At 39.2% G+C, this 18989-nt stretch overlaps 1 protein-coding gene across 1 annotated transcript in view; it reads left to right on the top strand.

The window, feature by feature from the left end:
* PTPRO (protein tyrosine phosphatase receptor type O) overlaps positions 1-18989 on the top strand; it is a 52792-nt gene that overhangs the window by 13384 nt on the left and 20419 nt on the right. The window contains exons 5-7 of the mRNA XM_064284544.1: positions 6587-6622; positions 9875-9956; positions 16599-16689. Of these exons, the coding sequence (XP_064140614.1) occupies positions 6587-6622; positions 9875-9956; positions 16599-16689 (209 nt within the window). The remainder of the gene's footprint in view (positions 1-6586; positions 6623-9874; positions 9957-16598; positions 16690-18989) is intronic.

The raw sequence follows: 18989 nt of genomic DNA, 5'->3' as shown, positions 1-18989 counted from the left end.
AGACTAATTGACACAAAATAAGCTGAAAGAAATATATCTGATTACAATAAGGTGGTGTGTGAATAAAACTGATTTTGTCAATGTAAAAGCACTTAAGCCCTCGTATTTAAATTTCACAGAATGGAATAATATTTAATTGTAATTAAGGTGCTTGTCGTTTTAATTGATCCTGGTAGGTAATTTAGCGCTGTCTGTTCACAGTTTATATTACTAACTCTTACCACTTTTTCATCTTTACATCTGTTATCTATTAATGCTCACAGGCGTAGGAGTATATTTGCTTTCTTAACCCTGCTACCCTCATGTCTTTGGACTGATTATCTTTTGGCATTTTATATTAATCCTTGGTAAGTGATTTTTTTACTGTTTACCTAACACACCGTCTTTAAAAGTTAGTTTTCAAGTAGTAAAAAAAAGGAAAATTTCTTTTTAACTATTTTGTATGTTTGACAGCATCTAAAATTATTAATCATATATTGAATGGATTAAAACAGTTGATGGTACCCAGATACTAACCATAATGTTTTCCCAATTATATTTTCTTCGTGTAATGTTCTTGGCAAACTTTTCTTTCATTTATCACCAGTCATTTGTTTCTTCATTGAGTCAGTCCATTGGCCTCCATCTTTGTCAATGATGCTTCCCCTTTTTCTTACCGTCTCCCTTCATTAAAAAAAAAAAAACTTTAGAGCTCCATATTTGCCATAAGGCAGATCTGCATTAAGGTGGAAAAACCCAGAGAATGATCTTTTGTGTTTGGGCTTCAATTTTTTAAATAATAATGCTAACTCAATGAATATTGAACAACTGACTGTGTGCAAAGTTCTTTGCATAATGATCTGATTTAGTTCTTTCCACATAGAAGGTCTATTTCTTTCCTAAGCCTCAGGAAAAAATATTGCAGTTTCCAGGAGAAATGACAAAGAAATCATTGTCTCTAAATATCAATCCATGATATTTAAGTACTAAATTATGTACAGAAATTTAACTTCCCCCAGGGGAACAGAAATGATAAAGATTAAAAAAAAAAAAAACTGGAACATTGTTTATTCAAAAAGACAATTGATGAAATGTTCTTTAGCTCCTCCAAGGACAAAATAAATACCGTTGGCAACATTTAGGATTTCAAGTTTCACTGGAAAATTTTTTTTTAGAAAGGACTTCTTCATAATAGAGATTGTTAATACCAGAATTCGTATTTTAAAACAAAAGGGAAGATGCAGACTAGTGGAAACTTTTTGAAATAAGACAGACAAGACTTTATAAGTAATAAAGTCAGAGGAATGTACTGGATGACCAGTGAGGACCCATGCACTGTTTTTCTAATTTTGTGTTTTGTAACAGTCTAGGACTGCACCATAGTCAGCTCGGTATTTCAGTATTTAACATCAGATAGTTTTCAGGTATAAATAGCCCACATAAATTCCATTATGATCTTCAAGATATACACTTACCTTTAATTCAACATCTACTACCAATCATCCCCAAATATTCTACCTACTATTGGAATATTTGTAGCAAATATCCTTAAAGTACCCCCCACAGTTTGCAATTAAAACAAAAGAAATAGAGATGCATATGTATTATATTCATTCCCCTACTTAATTCTCTCAGACTTTCTTTCCGTGGCTGGTTTTTCAGCTTATATCACGTGGGTCTGTGCATATTTCCATGTCTTTGTTAATAGGTCCCCCTGATGAACACAGCTTCCCGCTCCAGTAACCCCTTTGTGGTCTTATATTTTCTAGTACCCATTGAATAGCTTGAGACCCCAAGTTAAGGAAAAGCCTTCAGTAGTTTTTAAAAGAATTGTCCTGTGCTGTAAATGCTTATCTCCAGGTGAGATGAGAAGGCAAAAAAGCTGGAGCCCCATGTTTTCTGCCACTTTCACTAAACTTCACACATTCCAACCAGTGAAAAAACACTGAACTGAAACTTTGTTCTCAGCCCTAGGCAGTGCTGTACCAGATACAAAAGAAGCAAAATTCATGGTCTCTGTTCCTTCGGGTGTTAGGCATCGGTGGTCTCAGTAGTAGAATTCTCTCCTTCCATGTGGGATATCCGGGTTAGATTTCCATCAAGTGCACCTGGTGTGCAGCCACTTCCTGTCAGTGGAGGCTTGCATGCTGCTATAATGCCGAACAGGTTTCAGCAGAGCGTCTAGACTAAGATGGACCAGGTCGAAAGGCCTGGCGATCTACTTCCAAAAATCAATTAATGAAAACCCTATGGATCACAAAGGTCCGATCCCCAACCTACCATTGGATGGGCAGTGTTTCCTTCCACTGTGCATGGAGTCGTCATGAGTCGGGGGCGACTCAAAGACAGCTAACAACTCCTTCAAGTACAGCTCAGGACGCACAGAGCTACTCAAATTTCCTACTGTTTGCTACTTTTCAACTAATAACATGGATATTTCCCCTGCTTCCATTTGTTACAGAGTCATTTTCAATCTTCCTTTAGATGTGCTCACCTTCATATTTCACCTACCCTGTTAACAAAAAACAGAGCCCCACACACCCCTTCCTAACACACCATGCACTTCCTCTCTAAATTGCCTTCTTGCAAAGATGTGTTCCTGTTGATTTCAAATATGCCCCTGTTGCTTCTAGTACCTTGTGTGGAAATCAAGAGACTGTCTCTCTCTTTCATAGTGTTGCCCGGATCTTTTCCCAGGGTAGTGGCGGGATCAGTGTGGAGCACCAATGCCCAGTTAGGTTCGTCTCAGGATTGCATTCTTTAATGACCTCAGATTTGTGCTTCCCGTTCAAAGCAATCTAATTCGAACTAGATCTAACTAGATTCAGTGATACTAGCCTCGTCTTTTACTACCATTGTCACCCTCATGCTTTACTCAATTATTCATCTGCCTGTTCTAAATCCTCAGTAGTTGATATTTTATGCACGAAGCAACATTTAGCTTAAAATGCTTTATTCATGATTACTGCATGTTCTATTTGGAGAATGATATAACCCGAAAGATCTTTGTAAGACTCGGGGATGGTTTCCTTCTAGCTCGTGGAAGAGTAAGTAGCACTTGTGAAATTGGGGGCTTTTAGTTTTTTGTTTGTATTTTAAACCATTACAAAGTCTATGTGTCTGCCATTGCCTCATATTCTCCTTTGGAATGAATTCCAGTCTGGCCAGCTTTCCAAGACTTCTCATAGCCATAAAGGACTTGTAAAGTGTACATCTTAACTTCTTGAAATCATTTGGCTTTGAAGCTTACCTAGTATATAAGTGAAAGAGAAAGATTAAAAGAAATGCATCATCCAGTATGCATATATGCTGTTTGATGGGTGTTATTTGTCCATTATTTAGAAAAACATTTGCAATGAAAAAGTGACACCCTAAGCATCACCCACATTTTCACTGTAACATGTATACGCACTAGGTCTTTCTACAGCATGCTAAAGTTAAAATTGCTAGCAATGTATTAACTTACCTCTCTACAAGTGAATTTTCTTTCACTTTGGTCTTAGAATTAGCACAGCAATTGAATAGGTGGGAAAATTCTATCAATGTTACCACCACAATTCGGTCTTGTAATGTTCCACAGCCTTAGGATACAAAAATCCTTTAGAATCTAAAGGAATTCAACGAAATCTAAATAGAACAATAAAACATGCACATAAATCATAAAGAGATATACTTACAACAGTAAGCGTATGACAATGTCATAAAAACATGTAGCAGAATTTTGTTATACTTAAAGTTCACTTAATCAGTGAATGAGATGGAAAGAAAAAAAAATGTCCCTTCTCCATGAATCAAGTTTCTACACAGCTGTTGAACAGCAGCAGCTTAATGTTGCCACGCTGAATTTATTCAGTGTCATCATCTCACAGATATTTGTTTTCCTTAAGGTCTGCTTGGATAAGAAAGTTTTTTTTATTTCACTTCCAATCACAGCCTCTTGACTTTACCAGAGCTTTTAGGTAGCTATGCTGACATTCTGCTTTCATAAAAGCAATAAAAAAAATTAGCTTCTACTAAGAGAACTAAATGAGGGATTCCTCAAGTTAATTAAATCCACATCTTGAGAGCTAAGTAAAAAAAATGATAGGACAATAGAGGGTCCCAGACATTAAAGGAGAAAAATGCAGAACGAAATTTGAATTCACAAAAAAAAGACCAGGCCTACTGGTGTGACAGAGACTGGAGGAACCCCTGGACGTCCTGCTAACTCAGAACTGAAGCCACTCCTGACATCAACCTTTCAGCCAAAGATTAGACAGGTCTCTGAAACAAACAGTAACACAAGTGAGGACGTGCTTCTTAATTCTGTCAAGTGTATTAGGGCAAACGGGCAGCACCTGCCCAAAAGCTAAGACAGGAAAACTGGATGAATAGACACAGAGAACCCAGGGTGGAAACGGAAAGGGGGAAAGGGGAGAGTGCTGACACACTGCGGGGATTGCAACCAATGTCACAAAACAATTTTTGTATAAATTTTTAATGAGAAACTAATTTGTAAGCTGTAAATTTTCACCTAAGACATGATTAAAAAAAAAAAAAAAAAAGAGCTATTTCTTTAGGTTTCCAGTGCCTATACGATACAACTATGTCCAAGATCAAAGTGTTGTTTTCTTTGAGGGTAGAGGGGATGAGGGATAGACAGGGTAAAAACTAGAATGTCTATTTCCTCTCAATCCTAAGCATGAAAGACAGAGAGAGGATGAGAAAGAGGAAAAAAGAAAAAAAGGGGATAGTAACTTTCCCAGTCTTCACTCAGAAGTGGGAAGAAATAAAAGCTACCCGAAAACCGGAAACACCACTTGCTTTTGAGATATTGCCTGCATTTCCTGCCTTGCATCACTTCCTTTCCACCCACAAGTCCCATTTCCCCAACCAGGACCTCACAAGCCCTGTATAGTATCACAAGTGTAGTATCAATTCTTAATCAAATTGTCAAGTGAAGTAGTGAGGGCATTTTCTTTCCATTCAATTCAATGAGCATCTGTTGACCACCCTCCATGTGTTCCATTAACTATGCTCAGCCCTGGGGTAGGAGTAGGGGAGCACCATCTAGCAAAGGGCATATATGTTACTAACAATAATACAATGTGAGAAACACTCCATTGGCTAAGTTCTCTGAAACATGATTACTGGTTCGTCAATACGATGAAAGTATAGAGGCAGTAACTGCTTCATTCTGCCCAGGTTTTCAGGAAGCAGAGCTATCCAAACATTCATAATTTTAAATATAAATAAATGTTTTGGCTCATGAAATTACTGAGATTACAACTTGTGATTTACTATAAGCTGTTTCTTTTCTCAAAGTTTGGGTACCCTGATTAAAACATATTTAAAGATCTCTAAAAATTACTTATAAAAAAATGTTTACTTATCATGTTACCCAGACTCAATCTGGTATTAATAGTTTATCAATATTTATCCTTCATCTAAGACCGTAAAAATGCACACAATGATAAAATGTTTCAGAAGATACTATCTTTGCATTAACTAACTTAGGTCAGTTATCTTACTTATTGGTTGAAACGATTATCGTAAATACCCCTAAACAAATGTAATTAACTGAAACCTGCATTACATTGCGTGTGTTTGAACTTACAAACTAGTAATGAATTAAGAACAAGCACGTAATAAGTCCAATTAATCAGATAGCTTAAAAATTAGTTCAAAATTAGGTAGGAACAATTTCCTAGTAAACATTACATAAGATACACTTCAACACTGATAGCACAAATTCACATCCCCAGCGAAAATGTCAGGAAAGATTATTTAATCTTTGATTAAGAAAAAATATATCCATCCTCCTACCATTGGTTCTTTAATTCCCCGTTTTTTTCCTTTTTGCCTCTAGAATCTGGAATATTTAGGCAATAAACCCGTTGCGGTCGAGCTGATTCCAACTGACAGTGACCTTATGGGACAGAGTAGAAGTGCCCCATAGAGTTCCCAAGAACAGCTGGTGAATTCAAACTGCCAACGTTTTAGTTCGCAGTCAAACGCTTAAACCACTGCACCACCAGGGCTCCTTAGGCAATAAAACCAAAATACCAAACCCAGTGCTGTCAAGTCGATTCCCACTCATAGCAAGCCTATAGTACAGAGCAGAACTGCCCCATAGAGTTTCCAAGGAATGCCTGGCGGATTCGAACTTCCGACCCTTTGGTTAGCAGCTATAGCACTTAACCACTATGTCACCAGGGTTTCCAAATAGATACTACAAATAATATTTTGTAAATACATAAAAGTTAGGCAGTAGGTACTTCTATATATTTATAAAATATTTTAGCAATTTAAAAACCAATACCAAGAAATTATATCTCTAGGATTCAGGGTTTTTAGTTTTTGTTTTTGTTTTTAACACGTATAAAATATAAAGTGTAGGTATGTTCCCTGCAATCTAGTAGAAGTTTAAAAATGAATCTGAAATTATTACCATTACCTTCTCATTTAAGGAAAAGTAATTAAACAGAGGTATAGTCAATGATAGTTAAATAAAATTGAGGTACCTGATGTAACTATTTAAAGCTCTTTAAATTTAATCACTATGTTAATCAATATTTTTGCCCAGCTAAAATTTTTTTCTTTTCTTTTTTTTTTTTTTAATTCTCAGGAGTAAAAATGGCTTAAAGAAGAGAAAACTGACTAAGTAAGTTTCACTTGCTAGTTCATTTTTTAAAGTGTTCTTCCTCGTAGTGCTGTTCACTTGCCAAATTCAAAAGGCTGCTCTCTTCAAATAGAAGGGATGCTTAAGAAGGAGGCAAGTGTGCATTACGATAGCTAGGCACGATGCAAATTAGTGTGTTTGGCATCGACCAGTAAGAATGTGTATCACAGAAACACCACGTCAAAAAGAAGGAAAAGTCTTACAAGATGAAATTGAAGAAAGAATAGCTGTTAGGGGTTCTAATAGCCTTGCAAAAGGGATTTCTGAGTCTATAAAAGTCTTCCATCAAAGTTGTACCAAAACCATTGCCATCTTCTATTTTGTAATGCTGTGCTAATTGCAGGAAAAAGCTTTTATTGCACTGGATGTTATAGTAAATACCATGAGAAATGCTATCTCAGGAAACCTTTGTAAGAAATAGAAAAAGATAATTAGTCTAGCTAGCCTGTGGTTTTGCTATCTACTGAACTGTTAAATCATAAGAATTACAGTTCTGGCAGGTGCAAATTAGCCATCAGTTGATTTCAAAATCCTAGTTTATCACCTCTGGGCCTTTTCTTAGTTAAAACTCTACATGCAAACAGTGTAACATTCATATAAATAGAGTTATCCTTGATACTTGCTTAGGATAGAGGGTCAGTGAATTAATGCAAAGAGGCAATTAGGGACTCCAGCCAGGGCTATGGCACCCATGCTGATGGAGGAAAATCATGGCATGCATAATGCAAAAGAAAAGTTGATGCGAAATATACTTTAATTTAGGCTTGGGTGGCATGTAATTTTATGGCCCACATAAATAATATAATTTTTTCTTAAATCTATTTTTGCATCAAAATGTACTTCACTGACATGCACAAAGCCAGCCTGAACAGAGGAGAGATCCTGTCACCTGCACAGAAAGACTTGACAGAAACAAGAAGACTTTGTCACCCAACATTATTAGTTGAGTTTTTAAGTGAGCTATTTTAAAGGCATAGACTAGAGTGATTAGAGGATAGGTTTTCAGGACAAAAGGGAGAGACTCTATTAGGTGTGGTCCTCACAAGACCCAGGCAGAAAGAAGGAGGAGAACCAAGACCTGAGCAAAAGTTTTGGTAGAACCTGAGAGTGGTAGGACCTGCCCACAAACCAAAAACCTCAGGTCAGATCAGCATCTTCTTTCCCTCCCTGTGTTTTCCTTTGGATCCTCCCTCCTTTTCTAAAAGCCATTTACTGGGGGCTTTTTCCTCTCGCCTTTTCATTTACTTTCTTTTTACCTTTTTTTTTTTCACTCCAAATGCCCACCACCACCACCACCATGTCCCCTTGCCTCCCCTTTTCTGTCTACACTTATCTTCATTCCATTGCTTCTTTCTTTCACTCTCTCTTTTCTCATTTCCCTTTAAATCTTTGTCCATCTGGTCCCTGCTACCTGCCAGCTTCCTTTCTCTCCTCCTTCCCTCCATTATATTCATGTTTCTGTTTCTTGAATGTTCCTCTGTCTCTCTTCTTTATCTCCTCTTGGTTTTTCTAACCCCTGAATATTTCCTCTGATTAGCCTTCCTTGTTAATGCTTCCATTTTCTTAGTAATGAGAAGAAAACTAAACATTGTTAAACCCAACTTTAAGGTCAATGATCTGCTCGAAGACAGCAGCCAGGGGGTGCAGCCCTAATGGAGTTTGTTCCAGGACAGGAGCCCCTCCTCTAGTCATCCTTTTAGGAGGATGACAAGTTTGAAGGGGGAGAAGGTTTGAACCAGGAATCATACTTTCTGGGCTCCAGTCAGATTCTACCACTTACTAGCCATATGGTCTTGAATTACTTAACTTTCTCAGCTTTGGCTGTCTTTGGAGCATGGGGTTAATGTTGCCCATGCCTACCTCGAGGATCAACCAAGTAAGATAGCTTATGTAAGTATTTATTAACTGTAGACTAATTTGTGGCCACAGGGCATTATTGTCATTATTATTCAGTAAAAGTATTAAAGCATAAACACATTATCTGGTGGGTATAATGCCCATTAAGACTGACTAATCCTTAACATAAATTAATTGATTAGATTAGTTAATCGAAAGTTTTAAACAAATATCTATTAAATACTGTTCATTTGCTAATATGACATAGGAAACCCTGGTGGCGTAGTGGTTAAGTGCTACGGCTGCTAACCAAAGGGTCGGCAGTTGGAATCCACCAGGCGCTCCTTGGAAACTCTAAGGGCCAGTTCTACTCTGTCCTATAGGGTCGCCGTGAGTCAGAATTGACTCGACTACACTGGGTTTGTTTTTTTTTTTGGTAATATGACATAAGATGATAAATAGATGATATAAGCTGAATAACATACAACAAAGGTGAAGGGAAAGGTCAAGTATGTGGACCCTGCCAAGGTGGAAAGTCTTGGGTTAATGACAGAGTAAGGCACCTTGCAGAAGCCAAGAGCAGTTTAAGGATGAAAAGGTTGGTGTAGGTAGACGACTCCAGAAGAGATAAGCAGCTATAGAAAACTACAATAAATCAAATCATTTGTTGTTAACCAAATAATAAAAAAAGAGGTGAGACCTGCTACAGATGCAGAAACATAAGCCTGAATGTGTTACTTGATTGAATCTCTGAACCGTTTCTATACTTTTATAAATATGCAAGCTTCTAAGCATGACTCCCTTAGAATGAGTCACTGAGGGCTTTCTTGACGAATACATCACCCCCACTGACCTGCTCCTGCTCTGGGGAGACAGTGTAGCTAGCACAAATCCTTCTACTTGTAAAACTGTTCAAACTTACAGTGTTCTTTACTTTTATCTCAACCTTGTGAGGTAGGGATGAATATTGTATTTTATAGTTAAGAACACTGACTCTCAGAAGAGGCAAGTAAATTCTCCAAGATCACACAAAAAAAATAAGTACTTAAACCAGAACTCGAACAGGTCTTTGGATTCAAATCCTTCACTTCTTTCTCATATACCAGAGTTTTCTAGAAAAACAACACATATACATGTGCGTACATGAGTATGAGTCTTTACTCTTACTAGAGTAAGAGCCAACTGAAAATCTAGAGATTTCTTCCATCTCAAAAAAATTTGGTATGTAAGTCCTTTTCAATTACAGTATTTAGGGGCTGGTAACTTTAATGAAGAAAAAGATGAGTTCTAACCTTTGAGGCAAAGTTTCTATTTTTCTCTGGGAAAATTATCCTTGTTTAAGAAATAATACATATCAACAGGATTTTGAAAACATGCATTTCTTTGTGTTTGACAAAGCCCGGTTCAGCTGGATGACTTTGATTCCTACATCAAGGATATGGCCAAAGACTCTGACTATAAATTTTCTCTTCAATTTGAGGTGAGTGGGTAGAGTATTTCCTGCCTTCTGTAATGGATGGGGAAACCATGGTGACATAGCGGTTAATGGGGAATGCGGAATTGTTAGGTTTATATCGAGTTGTTCCCCTGTTCACTGGGCAGTGCTTCTAATGTGATTCTATAATAGACAGAGTGGGTTGTTGAGCCATATGTGCCCTGCAGGTTCAGGGTGAGGGTCATCAGTGCTTGGTTAGTGGGCCAGGACTTGGATGATACAAATAAAGGGAAGGAGAGAATAGATGCAAGTCCTTGGGTAAGCAAACATAGGTATAGGAGAAGCTGTGGTAGAAAACCAGGGAAATTGGGAGTGCAGGGAGAAATAAGCTGAGGACTAAAGCCGGAGACAGAATTTTACTTTCAGAGGATGTTTTTGTGTGTTTCTCATGCCACTTAGGCCGCAATAACGGTGAATGATGGATGAAACTGACTCCCTTGTCTCCTGGGCAGATAAGAGTCTGGGGTGGGCTTTTATAGTTGTAGGACACCTGGTAATCTACTTCATATGTATTTCTTTGTAAGGTTGTGCTTTTTTCCTTGAAGAAAATGAGGAGAAACAGTTACACATAGTTTACATAGGGGAAAAAAAAAAATACACTACCCGTGGTTCCTTTTTCTGAAATACACGTATTTCTCTGAACCTAAGACCATATGTCAGGGTACATGGACATGAGCAAGTCCAGTATCTCAGCAGTGTAGGGAATATAGCTGGGCCTCCCTTTTTCTTCCCACATATTTCGCTAGCACAGTCTGGATGGCCTCACACCCCTCTGGTTTCTGTAGCAGTTCAGGTGGTCAGTGATTTGGGGAAACCAGGGAAAAGAAAAGGATAAAGTGACTGGATGTTAACTGTTTTGCAATGAGTGGGACAATCCTACACAACAAAGAATTGTCTTATTGAGAAACGCGGGACTAGATGATGACAAGGATGCATCCAAGCTTTAAAACCCCTGATTTGAAGAAGTGTTTAGTATTTTTAATTGTTAAGAAGTTTTTTTTTTTTTTTTAATGTATCTTTGTTCTTCGAACATGATTGGTCATATATGCAACTTATTTGGTGCCAAGTCCTGACGTTGTATCCATGTTCCAGCGGGAAAATACCTCCAGGAGTCTGTTTTAAAGTACGGGCTCGGATTGTATGTTTTGGACTAGCATTTGCTCAAGCAGTGGGCAACTGCTCTGACTCACTTCCTTTCTTAATTGACAGGCTCCCAGGTATTGCCAACCCCCAGCTCCACCCTCTCCGCACATCCTCACGTTCAGTGTCAGGGTATCTTCATCTGTTTCCAAAGAAGCATTGTGTTCCCGTGCCTGATTTCAGGGTGCATATTGGGCCTTTCACGTGGCAGCCCTCAAATTTACCTGAAATATACTGATAGTTAATTGAAGTTGAATGAAACAAACGTTTTCTGCTCTAATGGGATCCCAAGAGGGTAGTAAGATGGCTGAACCAGCTGGTTTAGCTAAATCCAATAGTTGAACAGTTATTTGTTCTGTTTCTATTAATGCTTAGGATTTGTATTCATTTTGATGCTGACATTGAACGAGCACACTCACATTGAGAAACTGCATCATTTATAAGCATTATGCAAATTGAAACTAATGTCTGAATTTACATATATTACCAATACAGCTATAAGTCATACATGAAGCTATACGAGTTGCTAATTTGCATTCACTGAATAAATTCCTTTTTCACTCTGCATCTGATTTTGAACCTGTTGGAAAGATTTATTATCCTTCTGATGAAAATATGCATCTTAAAGAGATTTGAGACTGAGGGATTAGTTTCAATTCCTCATGTTTTATGTTCCGTATGTAAAAGATTTTGAAGAACCAGACTTTAGACAATGAAATTTGAGAACTCATGTGACATGCCACATATTGCTCATTCTTCCACTAATTTCTGTCCTTTGTGTTTGGTCAGGATGCTAGTGAAGGCCCTCGCTATCTCTGTTCAGAAATGTGGCTGAAAAGATCAAAGCAAGGGTACAATACTTGCCATGCAGTTCACGAGATATTTCTGAAAGTAGCTGCCATTTTCTGCTGTTGTTCCTTGTGTTGCAGCCCAGTCCACTGGAAGCCTACCTACAGTCAATTTTGAAAGCCAACATTTCCTTAATGACACACCCCAGGCTACTCTGGTCACTCAGTTCATTCTAACCCTCTCTAGTCCAGCTCAAACTAAAGATACAAAGACCTTCCAGCAAAAGACTTAGCCTGTGGCTGGCCTCCTTGCCTCCTAGCCCTCTGATCTTGATGTAAGAGGGGAAATATGTAAGCCTTTCATGATTACCTCTCACTGATTTGAAAATAAGTCTACCTGAACCCCCTCCAACAGTTTTTATACAAGCAGTCTTAGTTCATTCCTATGCTTGAGTCTTCTCTCCTTCCTTCCATTCCTTATTTCCCAAGTGCCTCTGTACTAGTAATTTGTCCAGTGGCTAAGGTACTACCCCCCACTTCCATCCTGGTGTCCAGGGCAGGTTCTGCTAGCTATTGCTAGACTTTCCTGAGGCTGACTTCCTTCGCACCTAGTCTACCTACCCACCCCAGATTTCCTCTACTATTGTACCTCATGCTTTCTTTGGGGCACTTCACCAGCTACCTTGTACTAAATTCTTTTCTCCTTTTGTTGTGTTGCCCGATGCCATTTAACCTTTTACTTGCCCATAAAGGAAACTCTTCTATCAACACCACTGGTCATGTCAGTTCTCCTCACCTGTTTTGCCCTTATGGATAAGTAGTCTATTAATATCATTCATCTGTCTCTACTGTCTAATCTATCCCCAAATACCAGGTGCTGTCACCTGCTGACATTGTTATAAACTCTAAGACCAGAATGTAACTTGTTTTCTTCTCAGATGATGATGGTGCGTATGTTTGTGCTTTCGTTTTTAAGACTTGTATGCTTCAAATACAGCTAACACAACATAGACTGCCATTGGGCTTGGATGACTGTGTGATCTGGAAAACAAAACTGGTAGTAAATTTGTTACAAACAAAACTAGCAAAAGAAAATGCAAACTGGATTTATGTTGGTTTCAGGCTATCACTGCGTATTTTGCCTTCATGAAGATCAAGCCTCTGGAGTTTCCATATGGTTGGAAAGAAAATAACTGCAAAGCTACTGGACTGGAAACTTACTATTTGCTTTACCACTTAGTGACAGGCTAAACTACAAAAGATTGCAAAGTGTTTTGTGTATACATGCAGTTCCCGCTTTGCTGCAATTCAACTTTGGCAATTTACATTTACATTGCTCAGCCAATTAAACCGCTCTTATCAATTTAGGGTATTTACAGCAGGGAGACAACACACAATTAAGGTTCTCTCAGTTAGTCAGCTTCCATATGTGCTCCAGCACTCAGCCTCAATCTGTCTCCACAGTTTCTTTCCTATCTGAGGCCTTTTCCTGTGGTTTATCAGTCTGTACCCAAGAGGGAGAGCTAGAGGGGAAGTCATTGGTCTGTTGGAGCAAATGGCAAAGGAGGGAGAAGTTATGGACTCTGGCTCAGCAAAACAAAGAATCGTATTTCGTCTCCTACCTGATCTTGGAAACCCTGGTGGTGTAATGGTTAAGTGCTACAGCTGCTAACCAAAAAGTCAGCAGTTGCAATCTGCCAGGCGCTCCTTGGGAACTCTATGGGGCAGTTCTACTCTGTCCTATAGGGTCGCTGTGAGTCGGAATCGACTCGACAGCACTGGGTTTGGGTTTTTTTGTTGTTTTTTTTTTTAGGAGCCCTGGTGGTGCAGTGGTTAAGAGCTGCGGCTGCTAACCAAACGGCCAGCAGTTCGAAGCCAGCAGCCACTCCTTGAAAACCTTATGGGGCAGCTCTACTCTGTCCCATAGGATTGCTAGGAGTTGGAATTGACTCGATGGCAGTGGTTTTTTTTTTTTTGGTTTTTTACCAGATCGTAGCAGAAGCATCGTCATAATCATTAGCAATAGTGATGCATTAATATCTGTTCAGTTTAATTACTCCATTTGGTAGTCACTGTAATCCAGTGAGGTATGGAAGTATTATTAGCCGTACCTTAAAAAAAAAAACTGATGTTAGACAGTTGAACTATTTGTCCAAGACCATACAGTTTATAAATAATACATCATTATAAGCCAAAAATTTTGATAAATTGTCTGACTCATAGCAGCCCTCCAGAGTAGACCTGCCCCACAGGGTTTCCAAGGAACGGCTGGTGGAACCGAACTGCAGACTTTTTGGTTAGCAGCCATAGCTCTTAACCAATTGTCTACAGAAGCCCTTTTTAAGGAAGGCTTCTTAAGATTTTCAAATTATTTTATGCAACGGAAGTGTCATTTTAAATCAGTTTATATCTGGAAAAAAAAAAACTAACTTAAAAGTAACACGGATTTGGTTTCAATCTGTTAAAAATTAATTTTGTTTCTTAAAAGAACACTATATAGCCCTTCTTGGAAAACCCTTAAAATGGAAAAATCAGTTATCAAGTAACAGTCTTCTGTTTAAAGATATTTGGTAAGTAAATGTTTGGGCTGAGATGGAAAAGCTTCTAATTTTGTGAATTGAGGATCAAACTCAGCAGAGTATCTTTAAGACTGGCTTCAAATTAGGCCAAGAGTTGAGATTTTCGGGGGATTTTGTTGTTATTTTCTTTTATCTTGAAAAGCCAAAAGTGATGAGGAAGAGAGAAATCCAAGCAATTGGGTTGGTTCATGTGCGTTGATCGCGGGTATGGAACCCAGTGCCAGTAAGCACAAGGGGAAGTTGCTACTGAGAATCTTCTATTTTAAGGCAGCAGAAGAGCCAGGAAGTTGATTTCTAAAGCATATACTTTTTCACAGAAAATTGAATCAAGACACAAGGGCATGAAAAAGAAATGCCTGTTCAATCTCTTGAAACATTGTCAGAAGTCTCCAACTCCCTTCAAAAGTCTTTCGAAGATGCTCCAAAATTCTTCCCTGGAGAAGTATTGCTCCAGCATATGATTTATTGAAGTAATAATTGGGAGGAATGATGATAAGTAAATCTTATGTGTGATATTAACATCCTGTAAGTGTAAATACAATTTACAGCAAGTGATTGCTGTACTGGCTCACTTAATAGACGTGTAGAAAGATGCAGACTGTATAGGTAATCCCATCCGTAGAGAGTAAAATGCTTTCTACTAATGTTGTTGTTGTTAAGTGCCATCGAGTCGGTTCCGACTCATAGCGACTCTATGCACAACAGAACGAAACACTGCCCAGTCCTGCGCCACCCTTACAATCATTGTTATGCTTGAGCTCATTGTTGCAGCCACTGTGTCAGTCCACCTCGTTGAGGGTCTTCCTCTTTTCCACTGACCCAGTACTTTGCCAAGCATGATGTCCTTCTCCAGGGACTGATCCCTCCTGACAACATGTCCAAAGTATGTAAGATGCAATCTCGCCATCCTTGCTTCTAAGGAGGATTCTGGTGGTAGTTCTTCTAAGACAAATTTGTTAGTTCTACTAATATTTCTCTAAAATTTGGGCTTAAGTCCTCACACAGGAATATAACTGGAGCTGCTGCCTGCTGCTGCATTGGTTGCTCCCTGTACAATTCCAGGGAGCACCATTCATATAGACCACAAGATGAACAATGCGCCAGGGAAACTCAGGTGGCCCTGCCACAACCCCTCTGTTTCCTATAAGATACTAGGCATAGCAACCTATCCACACCTTTTTGCAGTGACATAGACTTTTTTAAGTGTGATGATTGTTTGCCTATGTTGAAAATTGCCCCAACAGTGCACCCTCTAGTAATAGAATTTATAAGTGCACTGGTAGAGGCAGGCAGATATTGGGATGTTCTTATTTTCTCCTGAAGGGTTTGCCTACCACTCCTGATTCAAACTTACTTTTGAGGCTTCGTTACCAGATAAATATAGTGACTGTTAATCCTGTATCTTGCATCATGCAGATTGCTCCCTACCTATTGCTTCTCGCCAAGTCTTTTACTACTTTCTTGAAAGCTCAAAGCTCCTTGCCTGCAGGAAAATTATCTAGATTTCCTCACAGAGTTGACAATATTTATGCAAATTGCACGCAAAAGTCTGAAAGTGATTTTCTGTTTTCAAATTTCCCATGCCTTGAGTTCTATGTACAGAATTCTTACCTTCCCCAAACGCTCACTGAGCTATCTAAAGTATTATGAACTGTATTAACCACTGCTACAATAAGCTCTAAATAAACAACCTTGATATTCCTGTGGCCTACAGCATTTCCTTCTTTCTCATGTGGATCTGTGGACAGCTGGGGCAGTTCTGCTACAGGCTATGGGTCAGAGTTAGGTCTGTTTCATAAGTCTCCTCATTCCGGAACCAGCAGCTCCCTGGGCATTTTCTTCTCATGGCAGATGGCAGAAGTGCAAGAGGGCAAAACAAACTAAATAAGCACATGTCAAGCCTTTGACTATACATGAGTTCTACCTGAGTTCATTGGCCAAAGCAAGTTGATAATAGTGAGGAAGAGAAAAACACTCTTCCCAAAAGGGAAGCCACTGCAAAGTCATATGACAAAGGGGTATGATAATTCTTTTACATGTAGTGAGTGAAGAATTGTGAACAATTATCCAATCCACACCATGTATGTAAATCTCATAAATCCATTCTTTGTGATTTACAGGATTTGAAATTGATTGGACTGGATATCCCGCACTTTGCTGCAGATCTTCCACTGAACCGATGTAAAAACCGTTACACAAATATCCTACCATGTAAGATCTTCAATAGTGCCCATTCTACTCACATCTTAGAAAGTTTGAAGGACCACCATTATTACAGATTAATCAGTCTCACCAATCTCCCGCCAGAGCCAGTTGTGGTCTGGACCCTCGAGGCCATGTCTAGGATTACAGTGAAGCCATTGATCTCTTTCGTACTTTGATGTCATCAGACCTCTATTTTATGTTAGGAAAATTTTGCGTATGAATGATGACTGACCATTTGGCCCTTTGAAGATCAAAACAGTCTCAGTCAAGTTGGAGATCAGATAATTTGTGCTTCCATTATTTTTTGACACTTCACTGACAATGGAAGAAAAGTAATAGAAAGGGAGTGGAATGTGTTACTTCTGGCAAGTTATGTTGTTGCTTAGCGTTTTGTAACAAAATAATATTTCAGGGGGAAAAATGATATAAAGTACTTGTTGGTGTGGTGTGCCATCAAGCTGATCCTGACTCATAGTGACTATACAAGAAAAAGTAGAACTACCCCATAGAGTTTCCTAGGCTGTCCTCTTTATGGGAGCACGCCAACAGAACGGCTGGTGGGTTTAAACCACTGACCTTTTGGTTGGCAACCTACTACTTAACCATTATGCCTTCAGGGCTCCTTATAAAGTAATTATAAAACAATTAAAGTACATTCCAATATAAATTTAACTTTTCTCTCTGCTATACTCTGGCAGGGGGATGGTTGGGAAAGAATGAAAAAGTGGGAAGAGAGAGGCTGAAAAAGCTCTAGAAAGAGAGCTCTCTCCCTGATAATGTTTGTGTATTTTTTTTTTAATTTGTATTGTACTTAAAGTGAAAGCTTACAAATCAAGTCAGTCTCTCATACAAAAATTTATATACACCTTGCTATATACTCCTAATTGCTCTCCCCCTAATGAGACAGCCCACTCCTTCCCTTGACTCTCTTTTCGTGTTCATTCTGCTGGCTTCTAACCCCCTCTGCCCTCTCATCTCTGCTCCACATAGGAGATGCCAGCATAGTCCCAAGTGTCTATTTGATCCAAGAAGCTCGTTCTTCACCAGCATCTTTTTCTATCCCATTGTCCAGTCCAATCCCTGTCTGAAGAGTTGGCTTTGGGAATAGTTCCTGTCCTAGGCTAACAGAAGGTCTGGAGGCCATGACCACTGGGGCCCTTCTAGTCTCAGTCAGACCATTAAGTCTGATCTTTTCATGAGAATTTGGGGTCTGCACCCCACTGCTCTCCTGCTCCCTCAGGGGTTCTCTGTTGTATTCCCTGTCAGGGCAGTCTCTGGTTTATGTGGCCCTTTCTGTCTCTTGGGCTCATAATTACCTTGTGTCCTTGGTGTTCTTCATTCTCCTTTGCTCCAGGTGGCTTAAGACCAATTGATGCATTTTAGATGGCTGCTTGCTAGCGTTTAAAACCCCAGACACCACTCTCCAAAGTGGAATGAAGACTGTTTTCTTAATAGATTTTATTATGCCAGTTGACTTAGATGTCCCCAGAAACCATGTTCCCCAAACCCCTGCCCCTACTACGCTGGCCTTCTAAGCATTCAGCTTATTCAGAAAACTTCTTTGCTTTTGGTTTAGTCCAGTTGTGCTGACCTTGCCTGTATTACTCCTTGATAATGTTGTTGTTGTTAGGTGCCGTCGAGGCAGTTCCAACTCATAGCAACCCCACATACCACAGAACAAAACACTGCTCCATCCTGTGCCATCCATACAATCCTTGTTATGCTCGAGCCCATTGTTGCAGCCACTGTGTCAATCCATCTCATTGAGGGTCTTCCTCTTTTCCACTGACCCTGTACTATGCCAAGCATGATGTCCTTCTCCAGGGACTGATCCCTCCTGACAACATGTCCAAAGTACGTAAGACGCAGTCTCACCATCCTTGCTTCCATGGAACATTCTGGTTGTACTTCTTCCAAGACAGATTTGTTCGTTCTTTTGGGAGTCCATGGTATATTCAATATTCTTTGCCAACACCACAATTCAAAGGCATCAATTCTTCTTTGGTCTTCCTTATTTATTCTCCAGCTTTCACATGCATATGAAGCGAGTGAAAATACCATGGCTTGGGTCAGGCACACCTTAGTCTTCAAGGTGTCATCTTTGTTCTTCAGCACTTTAAAGAGGTCCTCTGCAGCAGATTTGCCCAATGCAATGCATTGTTTGATTGCTTGACTGCTGCTTCCATGACTGTTGATTGTGGATCCAAGTAAAATGAAACCCTTGACAACTTCAATCTTTTCTCCGTTTATCATGATGTTGCTCATTGGTCCAGTTGTGAGGATTTTTGTTTTCTTTATGTTGAGGT

The sequence above is a fragment of the Loxodonta africana genome, chromosome 4 (assembly GCF_030014295.1).
Source record: "Loxodonta africana isolate mLoxAfr1 chromosome 4, mLoxAfr1.hap2, whole genome shotgun sequence".
NCBI lineage: Eukaryota > Metazoa > Chordata > Mammalia > Proboscidea > Elephantidae > Loxodonta > Loxodonta africana.
Note: the sequence above shows the minus strand (reverse complement) of the source record. Positions and strands in the feature narration are given on the sequence as shown.